Genomic DNA, 12,670 nt, shown 5'->3' with positions numbered 1-12,670 from the left:
TCAAAAAGGTAAGCCATACGCCATTATAAAGATTTTTTTTTTCAAAAAAACTCTCTGATTTTTAAATGAATTGTATAAAGGAAATGACATGGCAATTAAACAGTCATAAACATAATGATTCATAAGTGAATATATCTGTGTCAGTTAGGGATCACTTTATTTTAAAACATTGATACATGTGTAAATATAGACACGATCTTGTTGCATGCAACTACAAAGTTTTCCGTTCGATTTTAAGGAGGTGAGATAAGACATTGGCTGGGATACATGTGATCGACAACAAAACATGATCTAAAATATAGAGAGGGGTTAAAAAAATTGCGGACCAGTCTTTCCCTATTAGGACCGTTTTACTAAAACTTAAGGGATGCAGAACAGATATTGTTAAGAACATCATTTTAAGCGAATATCGCCTGTTATGATATGATAAAAAAAAAATTTTAAAAAAAAATCATACATATATATGTACATGTAAAAAGACTATTTGGTCCCTTATTAAAGTGGCATGGTCACAATTTTAGTCAAAAATTATTTTTCCAATTTTAATGTTCACACTGCTTCAGTAAGGCATTTTTAATAGGCAACCAAAATTTGAGTGTCATTCGTTGAGTTATAAGCAAGTTACAGAGCTTGCAATTCTTTGCTATGTAAACAAAGCTGTCGTTTACATTTTGAATGTTGAAGTGAAAATTCCAATTTTAGACCTAATGAATGTGTTAAACGCAAGGAACTGTTTATTTATGCTTAAAATGAATAAGAAGATAGACAAATCAGCTTGAAAAATATTTTTACTGGTATATTGAGTCTATGTAAACAACATTAGGGCATGAGCCTTGTTTACATGACAAAGAATTGTGAGCCTTGTATCTTGCTTAGAACTTTACAACTGACCCTCAAATTTCATTTGATCAGTAGAAATGCTTTCCTAAAGCATTTTAAATAATGAAAACAGAAAGATAGAATTGGACCAAAATCGTGACCATGCCCCTTTAAAACCTATAATAGCTATAAATCGGAAACTTTAGACCCTTCTAGGTTTCTTATTTCATAAACCAGTCCCTTTTCTTCATATCAAATAAAATTTCATATAATTTTAAACACATTTTGTTCAACAATTGTTAAGAAGTTCTTTATTGTTATTAAGATATAGGGAAAAGGCGTTTTAGTTGCCGACCATTTATCTTTTTACTGAGGCTGTTTAAAGAAATATAAAGGCAATATATTGTCAAATACATTGTCAAAACATTATTTTAAGCATCTTTTGTTCTACATTGCTTGTCGAAAAAAAAATTCTTGGACTTTTGACCCAAATAAATACATATGAGCAATGTTTTATAATATACAAGTGAACAAGGATTCTTATAGTATTGCATAAGCAATTCATAACAACAACCAACCCCCCCCCCCCCCCCCCCCCCGGCAGATTACCAGGCAGATTTGGATGCCAAAAAGACCATTTACAATTTTTTGACAATAATTCTTGAAAAATTGATCCGAATATTATTATTTTTTGTGGAAGAGGAGCTGACCCTCTGGATACTTAATCGAATCAATATTTTTTAAAATGATGTAACAGAAGTTACATTAGGTTCTGATCAGTATATATCATACTGAGATTTAAAAGAAAATCGGCCGAGCCGTTAACAATAACTCGTATGCACAAAATCGACAAGATATTAACCGATAATAACCGATTAGTCTTCCGTAACGGTTAGAAAAAGGCAGATGATTACTAAATAAACTTCCATACAACTGACAAATGATAATTAACATGTATTTTACATAGCAAGTTAATCATAAAAACTAAATTTTAAAGTCCTATACGAAAGTTAAATACAACAGCTAGACAAATATCAGTATGCCAATAATAACTATTACAAATGCATGCATCTCTTAAAAAAGTACTCTCCCTCTAGTATCTAGGAATTGACTAAATGTCAGTTTTTATACATTTACTTTAAGGTAATGAATTCAAAATATATATACATTCTATGGAAATACAATTTACAGTCTATTGCATATGGTCGTCTGCGATTATGCGGACATGCAATTGCTAGACTTTAAGATATGACTTTTAAGGCTGCTTCCTATGTATATCGCACAAAGTATAACTACAATTGCAGAAAGACCAATTATAAAGATGGTGAGTACAGCATTTTCATTTCGTTTCCTTTTACATGTACTTTCCTTGGTATTGGTAAGCAATGTTACTTCTAAAACAATAAAAATATATCTATGTGAATTGAATCACCCAATATACATTGTACATGTATAAGTATATATTGAAAGCAGTAACGCATGGTCGGTCACATGTTCACAAGAAACAAGAATTGTAAGCCCGGTAGCTGACTACCCAAGGCATGATATTTTTAAAAAGGAAATGGTACAAGTGTGGGAGAGGTACTGCAGTTGTAAAACTTAAGGATGTACATTTATATACACTTACGGGATTAACAACTTCTTTACCGCCATGTTTTCAATTACTTCTAAAAATATCATGCACAGTTTGAAATTTTTTTTGCTTTATCCCCCCACATTACGGAACACATTGCGTACAACATCCGTACAAACGAGATATATTATCGCATATTGGAGCTTGTCTCAGATATGCGCATTTATCTCAGTAACTTTTAGCCGGAAATTTTTAGTACGATCGGGTTGGGTTTTAACGGGTGTTTTTATATTAGTTACTTCCCTTCTAGAACAATCCCCTTTCTAAAACAATCGTGGATTAGGTAAGACGTTGTAAATTTGCTAAAATAATTTTTAACATAATCTTGCTTTTTTATGGCTGTTTTAACAAAGCATTCAACTCATATTGGGTAATGTTGTACGCTGCCAGAAGTAATATAGATGGATGGTTTTACTTTATGAAGATATTTGATCGATTGAATTTATTTACATGGTTTTTATTCATGTTCGGCTGAAAACCACGTGAGGGTATGATAGTAAGAACAGAATGCAGATGTACTCAAAAACCGTCCATTTTATCCGTTAAGTATTTACTATTTTTGCTAATTTTAATTATTTCTTATTATTCCGAGCAAAATGCCCAAAACAAAAAAAACGGATTTGTCAGCGACGAGGGGCCAGCGTGGGGGCCGGAGACGACAGAGGCCCGAGAGGGCAGGGCGTGCAAGCAGCAGCACAGCAGCAGAGCAGGTAGCGCAACCTCCAGTGGAGAATCAGACGGTGGCTTCCCATTCCCCTCAGCCCTCCACAGCACCCATGATGGTGGCGCCATCCATCACTGTGGCAGGACCAACAGATGCTATTGGCTCATCCCAGCAAGAATCGACAGAAATGGCACAAGGTACTAACATTGGTGCTCAGTCTCAGTCTTTAATGTTTGGCAATAACTTTAGTCAACCTGTCATAAACAATTCAACCCAAGTAGATTTAGGTTACCATGTAGATAATGCAACCAAACAAAAAATTCTCAATGGGGAATACATTAATTTAGCCACCCTGCTTGTGCGTGATGCTAATAGGCTACAACTATCCACATTGTCAATGGACTCCCAAGGCCAAATTATAGCCCAGCCCAAACACAATCATAGATTGACAACCATTGAGAAATGGACAGATGCCTTTATCATTTATGCATGCATATATCTTACAGCCCACCCTAGCAAAACGCACCAACTATTCAAATACATGCATGACGTTAGGTTGGGGACCGAAAAATCGCAGGGTTGGGTCACATATGATGAGCAATACAGGCTTCGGATGGCAATTAACCCATCAAATAACTGGGGGGTAATAGATAGTGAATTGTGGCTGGTGTATATGACGCCCGGGATCCAGTCCAATACAAATCGTCCATCAAGTTCACCAAACAAGTGATTTGACTTTAACTACAGAGATTCTTGTAACAGAATCCATTGCGCCTATCTGCACCAGTGCATCAGATGCAACAAAAAACATCCATTAATTCGCTGCATGGACACTCAGACTCCTACACACCCAATTGGTCAGTCATTTCGGGGACAAGGATTTACATTTAGACCGTCTCAGTTTCAGTCCACCTATCAACCAAGGCAAGTCTTGCCACAGTCAAGACAATTTACACCTCAGCCAAGACATGTTACACCACAGTCAAGACATGTTACACCACAGTCAAGACAAATGGGCCCTGGGCGTTTCCCCACTAAAGACACAGCAAATACTGGAACATTTAATTAACTACCCAGATAGAGAGGCAGCACATACTTTAAGGGAGGGTCTAGTTAATGGGTTTAAGTTGCAATATGAGGGTCCCCGGTTTCCAATTTTTAGTAGCAATTTAGTGTCTGCAAAGCAGCATCCAAATGTTTTACAAGAAAAAATAGATAAGGAAATTACAGAGGGGCGAATGGCAGGCCCCTTTCAGTCTCCCCCTATGTTAAACTTTCATGTGTCCCCCATAGGTATTGTTCCAAAAGCTGATGGCGGTTGGCGAATGGTAATGCACCTTTCATACCCACCGTCTGCAAGCATTAATCACAACATTGACCCTATTCACACATCAGTAAAATACACATCATTTGACACGGTCATTCAAACAATAAGTCAATTGGGGAGAGGGACAATTATTGCAAAATCTGATATAAAAAGCGCCTTTCGGTTACTTAAGATATTTCCAGGGGATTTTGAATTATTAGGTTTACAGTTTGAAGGTAAATTCTATTTTGATAAGTGCTTGCCATTTGGGTGTTCCATCTCATGTAAACTATTTGAAATGTTTTCCACATTCTTAGAGTGGTTAGCTAAGGAAAGATCAGGGTTCAATACCATTCATCATTACTTAGATGATTTCATCTTCATAGGGAGTGCTAACACAAGTCAATGTAAACTTATTATGCAAAAATTTGAGGAGTTGTGTTTGGAAATTGGTGTACCCTTGAACGCAGAGAAAACAGTTTTGCCCACTACTAATTTAGTGTTTCTTGGTCTGGAAATAGACATGGTCAAAATGCAAGTCTCTATTCCACAGAAGAAAGTGTATCAACTTTCCACTCTATTAAAATTTTGGGTAGGTAAGATGAAAATTAAGTTGTCGAGCTACAATCTCTAGTGGGCAAGTTAAATTTTTTCAGCAAGGCTATACCTGGTAGTAGAGCATTTAATCGCAGGTTTTACAATGCTATGATAGGAACTAGTAAACCAAATCATCATATTCGGATATCGGGGTCCATGCGTCAAGATATGAAAACCTGGATCGAATTCTTGGATAGTTTTAATGGGGTGGTATACTTTCCGGACAGTGAGTGGAGTACCTCAGATACACTGAAACTCTTCACGGATAGTGCAGGGTCAGCAGAATTAGGTTGTGGTTGTTATTTTCAGGACCAATGGATGTTCCTTCAATGGCCAGAGCATGGGCTTACAATGAAATTTTGCGGGATATTACTTTTCTAGAGTTAGTTCCAATTGTGTTGTCATTGATGGTCTGGGGAAGCCTCCTGCATAATAAAAAACTTATCCTTTTCATAGACAATAAAGCTTTGGTTCATATTTTAAACAAACAGTCATCTAGATCAGAGCGTGTCATGTCATTAGTTAGGCCCTTAATGTTGGTTGCGTTAAAGTACAATATTCAGTTTAAAGCCAACCACATCCCAGGCAAACTTAATCAAATAGCTGACTCTATTTCCCGCAAAAAGTGGGACACTTTCAGGAGCCTGGCACCTGCAGCAGACACACAACCTCAGCCAATTCCGGAGCAATTCCAGACCTTGCTCTCTCAAGCGAAATAGAGCGTTTATTCAGTGCATCTATGTCAGTGAACACTAGCGAGGCATACAGGGTAGGGATCCAAGCGTTTGAACAGTTTCGTATTGGCCAAGGGTTGTCACTGGTTTGGCCGCCACCAGACACACACTTAAACATGTTTATTGCACATCTATCAATAAAACACTACAAACACTCGACGGCAAAATCATACATTGCAGCGATAAGCTTCAAATGCAAAAGTCATACATTATATGATCCCACAAAAAACTTTGTCACCCAAAAGCTACTTCAAGGTATGAGAAGATCCACCAATACAGCAGACACACGGTTACCAATCACACTGGACATTTTACAAACCATTATCCCAAACCTTCAATTTGTTTGCTCTAGCAATTATGAAACCTCATTGTATAAGGCTGCCTTTTCCCTTGCATTCCATGCATTACTTAGGATAGGTGAAATTGCTCTATCTAAGGGTAATTCACATGAAACCATTCTCCAATGCCAAGATGTTTCACTGTTAACTAACAAACTTGTGGTAAGCATTAAACGCTCCAAAACCGATCAGTGTGGTAGGGGAGTGACATTGTCAGTTAATGCATCACATGGAGTAACGTGCCCAGTAAAAGCAATGCTGGAGTTTTTGCAAGTGCGCCCAAGCATTACGGGACCATTATTTTGTCATTTTTCGGGGAAACCACTAACACGGTATCAGTTTAGTGCGGTCCTAGCTAAGGTCTTGGCACAGTCATCCATTGATAGTAAGAATTTTAAGTCACACTCCTTTCGGATAGGAGCAGCTACTACATTAGCACTTCAAGGCGAAACACAACATGTCATCCAATTGGCGGGTAGATGGCAATCTAATGCCTATCGCACATATATTCGTTAATGATAAGAATAATTGGGATAGTCTCATATACCATCATACATTCATCATTTTAAGTAAGTAGTAACTTAGTTTAACATATATTCGTTAATGATAAGCATTATTGGGCTAGTCTTGTATCATACATTCCTTATTTTTAGTAAATAGTAGCTAAGCTTAACATCTACCAAGTTTTGTGCACATAGGTGTCAATAAAGTCTGGGTCATAGGATCCTCCATAGTCAAGAGAGCGAGCATAGCGTCCAGGGAACGAAAGGGGGGATTGAACCTTGGAATAGTTAATACCGAAATCTGGTGGCAAGGCTATGGAGGTATGGTCCTTAGTCAGTTACTTCCCAAGCTTCGTGTGCTGCGAAGAATTGAGAATGACCCAGGTGTATTAATTATACACTGCGGAGCAAATAGTCTAGGTCTCATTGAGTTAAAGTCACTGCTGGAAAAGCTACAAGACACACTGGAACAAATAGCCAAGCTTTTCCCTCGTTCTAAGTTGGTATGGTCAAACCTGCTCCCAAGATTCAATTGGAGGTATTCAGAGGACATTAGGGCCATGGAGGACTCAAGAAAAAGAGTCAATAGGGAAGCAATATTGTTAGTTACGTCTATGGGGGGGAGTTTTATTAAACATACTCAGTTTGACACTAAGGACCCAACATTATTTCATGATGACGGTGTTCATTTGTCAAAAAAGGGAAATGATTCATTCCTAGAAAACATTGAAAAGGTCGTTACATCGTTACTTAAGGTTGAGGGAGAAGAAAATGAGCAAGCTCTGGCCGCTGGTGACCATCGGTGTTGAGGTACTGCCGCCGTCACTAATGGTCTTTGGTCCTCCCATTGTGGCGGTTGCAGTTCCATAAATGCCCGTAATAGATTTGCATCAGACAACGGGCATTTATGGCCCTTGCAAGTGGCGTATTTCGACCGCACCTCAACACAAATGGAAGAGTCGACACATATTCTACGCTCATGACGTCATATTGGACAGTTGATCCTAATTCAAATCCATAATGATGGATATGCACATGTGAAAATTTTTGTCCATTTACTTGTCATTCAAGGTTGCTTATATCATGTATATGGCTTAAGTAAGGTTAAAATATTTAGTAGAACGTTAATGCACTTGTGTTTACCCAGTGCATGATTACGTCATATTTGCTTATTGATAACGTCATATTTGCTTGTTGATGACGTCATAATTATGTCATAATTGCCTATTGATTACATCATGTTTGCTTAATGCTTGTTGCTTTGCTTTTTGCTTGCTTGCTTGCTTTTGTTGGGGGCGGCCCTGCGGTAGCCCCCATAATTTCACCGCGGCCAGAAGCGCCAAATAAACTATTCTCAGATAACTTGGTTTTCATGTTATTCATTAGGTATCTGGGATAATATCGCATATTGGAGCTTGTCTCAGATATGCGCATTTATCTCAGTAACTTTTAGCCGGAAATTTTTAGTACGATCGGGTTGGGTTTTAACGGGTGTTTTTATATTAGTTACTTCCCTTCTAGAACAATCCCCTTTCTAAAACAATCGTGGATTAGGTAAGACGTTGTAAATTTGCTAAAATAATTTTTAACATAATCTTGCTTTTTTATCCCACCCACCCACTACCCATACTTGTTAGAATGCACATGGTCTTTGTTCTTACTTGGCATGATTTACTTAATTACATATTACAAGATTTTATGTTCATGTGAATCTTTAAGAGCGTATACTGCTGTGGTTTTCCTTTTTATTATATTGCAGCTGTACACTGGTTCATCAAAACGGCTACACTGGATAACGTCGCGGTGAAAAAATCCATATGGCGTATTTCGACCGCACCTCAACACAAATGGAAGAGTCGACACATATTCTACGCTCATGACGTCATATTGGACAGTTGATCCTAATTCAAATCCATAATGATGGATATGCACATGTGAAAATTTTTGTCCATTTACTTGTCATTCAAGGTTGCTTATATCATGTATATGGCTTAAGTAAGGTTAAAATATTTAGTAGAACGTTAATGCACTTGTGTTTACCCAGTGCATGATTACGTCATATTTGCTTATTGATAACGTCATATTTGCTTGTTGATGACGTCATAATTACGTCATAATTGCCTATTGATTACATCATGTTTGCTTAATGCTTGTTGCTTTGCTTTTTGCTTGCTTGCTTGCTTTTGTTGGGGGCGGCCCTGCGGTAGCCCCCATAATTTCACCGCGGCCAGAAGCGCCAAATAAACTATTCTCAGATAACTTGGTTTTCATGTTATTCATTAGGTATCTGGGATAATAATATAAGAACTTGCTTGTCAATCGTTGTGAAATAAATAAGTTTAAATTTAAAAAACTAGATTTTGACCCGTGCGTCCACGGGTTAGGTTGACATTGCATGTGATATCGGACATTTACGAAACAGCCACATCGACACACTGTATTGTTGACATTTAAATAACCAAGCTTTACGCCTATAATTCACTACACTCTGCTAAGTTAGAATAATCTAACTTTTTCTCGGGATAGGTCTTCATCACAGTTAAAATGCCTCTCATACCTGTAATGTAGCAAAAATTGCAGAACCGATTCGAAACGTTTTTGGAGAAAATAAACGAAGCTGCATTGAAAATAACATTCAAATTATTCATACAAACCATTTTGAGGATGTAAATACCTTTCATCTAAAAATTTAATTCATATTAATGAAGAGTTCAACATTTTTTCACCAACTTTTTTTTACTCGCTTTCAATTTACCATTTTGACATTCTGAACTCTCGGGATTTTTTAGTATTAAATGCACATAGTTTGAGTTATCTCCCGTAGTTTCTTTGGTGAACAGAATATTTAGCAAATTTTCAATGAAAATTTACACGTATTTGTGTTATCGTTTTTGAGTTTATCCATGTAAATGTTATATTGTGGAAACATAAACTAAAGAGCCTCCATGATTTAGCTTAAATGTAATGTGCATGCGCAAGATTGTAAAATAAAAAAATCCAGATAATATCTGGATCTTTTAAAGGAATTTTTGTTCATTATTAATTAGCGAAGCTTGATTAAGAAAAAATAAAAACAAATTGGTAATCTTGAAGTACCAATGATGTTTAAGATATATAAAACAAAATACAGTACTCTTCCGATTTCTCGGTATAAAAGCCCAAAAAATCGAGTCTATTATTTTAATATAGTAGTATAGATAAAGCAAATAATTGTGTTGTTCTTGTTGATACCAATCTGTTTCATGTATTTTGAATTATCATGTTTAAAACTTTTTGAGATATAAAGAAAATAAATACCCGATTTTAACGTCATTGCGGACACGGTGTTTGTGAGAAGTGAGAATTTAATCATCGTAATTATGATCATTTACGGGAATGAAGTAAAGTACATGTAACACATTCCTTATTTTTTAAAGGATACTGTGTATATTTTTTCAATAGAACAACACAAAATTGGTGCATCAAACGACCTTTGAAATCGCGTCACGGGAGACTTTCTATAGTTGCTTTTATGTTGTTAAAAACGCATATACAGTACATGTATCGTAATATAGAACGAAAGTACACTTAAAATTAAATTGAAAGATAAGGTAGAAAAGCATCCATAACTCATACTGCTCGGACAGCGACTGTGAAACTTTTTTTCAATCACAATACATAATGAGTACTAGAACCTCAGAGTCTACTGTGTATGCTCTAAAATCAAGAAGTAGAATGGAAATTGATATGCTTTTTGCAAAGACAGATTCCATATCGGCCCTATAGGTCAATTCTTTTGTTATTCGCAATAGATCCTCTATTGGCCCTGTAGGTTAGATTTTTTTAATTTTATAACTTTTATGGATGGTCCGCACCGACGTTGGTCGAGATATCTTTTGTGTTACCTATGTACAGGATATTTAAGAAGTCAAGTACGATATTTCGCAAATATTCACTATAATCTCCGAGGTCAAGAAATGGTGTTTTGAAATATAAAAGCCGAGTGACATTTCGAGAACGAATGACAGAGAACTTTCACAATGGGCAAATACGATTAGTCACGAAAAGGTAGTTCTAAACAAATACTAGATGAATTTCTAACGGTTTCTTCAAGAAAATGAACAGATACATAATTATACATTTAATAATTATATTGTTATACACGCACTAAGTCTTGTACTTTGGGTTGCCTAAAATTATCTTTAGGGGAGAATTAAAGTAAAAAAAAAGGATCTAACCATTTACACTCGTTGTGAGCGACACGGTAGTTGAGCGTAAAATCTGAGATTTCTGTGAAAGCCTTGTGGCAGCATCGCTCCATTCTGCAAATTAAAAACCCACATGCGTTTTTAAGTATATAATTGGATAACAGTAATGAAACGAAAAAAGGAGTAGAAAAAATAAATATACTAAGACATCCGTAAGCAGGACTGCAATTGTCTTCACTGCAGTGACATTCTGATATGCAGTTATTTCCATACATGGGGTATGGGCAAACGTATTCACAGTTAGGTCCAATGTAACCAGGTTCACATTCTAAACAAAATACCGGTATTATTATTTAATTACAGGCACCTGATGTTTTTTTTCAAAATACAATAATATTAGTAGTAAGCGGTAAACGGATACATATTTGATTGATAATTTTGCAAGTGTCTCAAACAGAAAATCGTTGCAGATAAACCAGTAAAAAAATCGACCATATTATTGTTAAAATAAAGGATTAGGGTACATGCATATTTAAAACGTCAGGTATCTTTGTATAAGATATTATAAAATAAATGTTCGACCCCTGTTTGAACGAACACCATTGTTAATGAAAAAAGGACTAACAATTTGGCAAAAAAATGAAATTTTACAATTTTTTACTTCTAAAATTTTTGTTAAGAAATGTAACATTAAGTGTGTAGTTAGGTCATTGGTATAATTATATTTACTTTTTTTGCTGGTCTGATATCGAGTGCATATATTTTCTATTTTGTTCCACACAAATCCTGGACAGCATTTGACGACTCCTTGTGCACTGTAAGATAATTCAGTAGTTACATGTAATATCAAGTTTAGTAAATTTCGATGTAGAAGATACTATACAATAGTAAGCCAAGTAATACATGTACATGTATTGAAATTCTAATAATCCAATGTTTTAACAATAACTTTTCATAATGAAAACTTGAGGTTCTATTAGAAGGCCACCTTAAAACAATTACAATTTCCGACAAACCTGAGTCAAATACTTTACTTTGTTCCAAGTTTCTTCTTCCACTACTTTTTGCTAATCATTTACATAATATATCATAATAACCTTTGAGCAAAAATATTCATTCATTCACTAGAAGAAAACAAGAGGCCCACGAGCCACATCGCTCACCTGAGCAACAATGGCTCACTACTTTGATAAATGTAAAAAACGCTTTAAATAAATAAAAATATAAATATTTAATATTTAACAAAGTTATGTACCTGAAATTTCTGATGTAGGATTAAATATTTCATGGAGGAGTTTGGTGAAAATATGTTGCGATATATAAATTATACATGTATACAACACCGGTATATGATTTCCTGTAGTTTTTTGCACATAATTATATGAATAATAATAGCCCTTTAAAGATAAAAATTTACATACACTTTCTAAAATGTACATCAGTTTGAATATCAGCATTCATTATCACGTGTAATCATAATTTTAGTGATCAGTCTGTCCGTCCGTCCGTCCGTCCGTCCTACATGTACCGTCGGTCTGTCCGTCCAAGATGGCTTGTCTAGGCCATATTTTCTTTCTCATTGGCCCAATCTGGCTCATACTACACCCACAGAGTGTTTTGTTTTTTGGTAAAAAGTGCACAGTGACCTTGATGTTTCTAGGTCAAAGGTTAAGGTCATAAGAGAATTATAAATAAAATCCTATCCGGAGCATATCTTTTTAATAAATGATATGTTACAAAATTGATTCCTTTAAAATTAATAATACATAATAAGACATGTTTTAAATGCACAAATTTTATGGAGTTAGAGAAAAACACATGCATCATATATAACTTGCCTTGGAATATTTACCCAGATAATTTAGTTAAGAAGATTATCTTTCCTTGTA

The 12,670-nt window shown here is 35.7% G+C and overlaps 1 protein-coding gene and 1 long non-coding RNA gene across 2 annotated transcripts; one reads left to right on the top strand and one right to left on the bottom strand.

The window, feature by feature from the left end:
• The first annotated feature begins 2,589 nt into the window (after positions 1-2,589).
• On the top strand, positions 2,590-8,853 carry LOC128185795 (uncharacterized). Its single transcript, XM_052855458.1, has 2 exons — positions 2,590-3,313; positions 8,354-8,853. The coding sequence occupies exons 1-2, from the start codon at positions 3,049-3,051 to the stop codon at positions 8,491-8,493; spliced, it is 405 nt and encodes a 134-aa protein (XP_052711418.1). The 5' UTR covers positions 2,590-3,048; the 3' UTR covers positions 8,494-8,853.
• Positions 8,854-10,666: 1,813 nt separating this feature from the next.
• Positions 10,667-11,632, bottom strand: LOC128183475 (uncharacterized). Its single transcript, XR_008243607.1, has 3 exons — positions 11,511-11,632; positions 10,984-11,109; positions 10,667-10,895 (listed from the first exon to the last, which is right to left on the bottom strand). It is a non-coding gene; the product is annotated as an uncharacterized LOC128183475 (long non-coding RNA).
• Between the last annotated feature and the right edge of the window lie 1,038 nt (positions 11,633-12,670).

This window comes from Crassostrea angulata, chromosome 5 (assembly GCF_025612915.1).
Source record: "Crassostrea angulata isolate pt1a10 chromosome 5, ASM2561291v2, whole genome shotgun sequence".
Taxonomy (NCBI): Eukaryota; Metazoa; Mollusca; class Bivalvia; order Ostreida; family Ostreidae; genus Magallana; species Magallana angulata.
This window is presented reverse-complemented; position numbering and strand designations above follow the sequence as displayed.

Coding starts and splice junctions, on each gene's coding strand:
- LOC128185795 (XM_052855458.1), top strand. CDS start 3,049: ATGCCCAAAACAAAAAAAACGGATTTGTCAGCGACGAGGGGCCAGCGT. Junction 3,314..8,353: donor ATCGACAGAAATGGCACAAG/GTACTAACATTG, acceptor ATTATATTGCAG/CTGTACACTGGTTCATCAAA.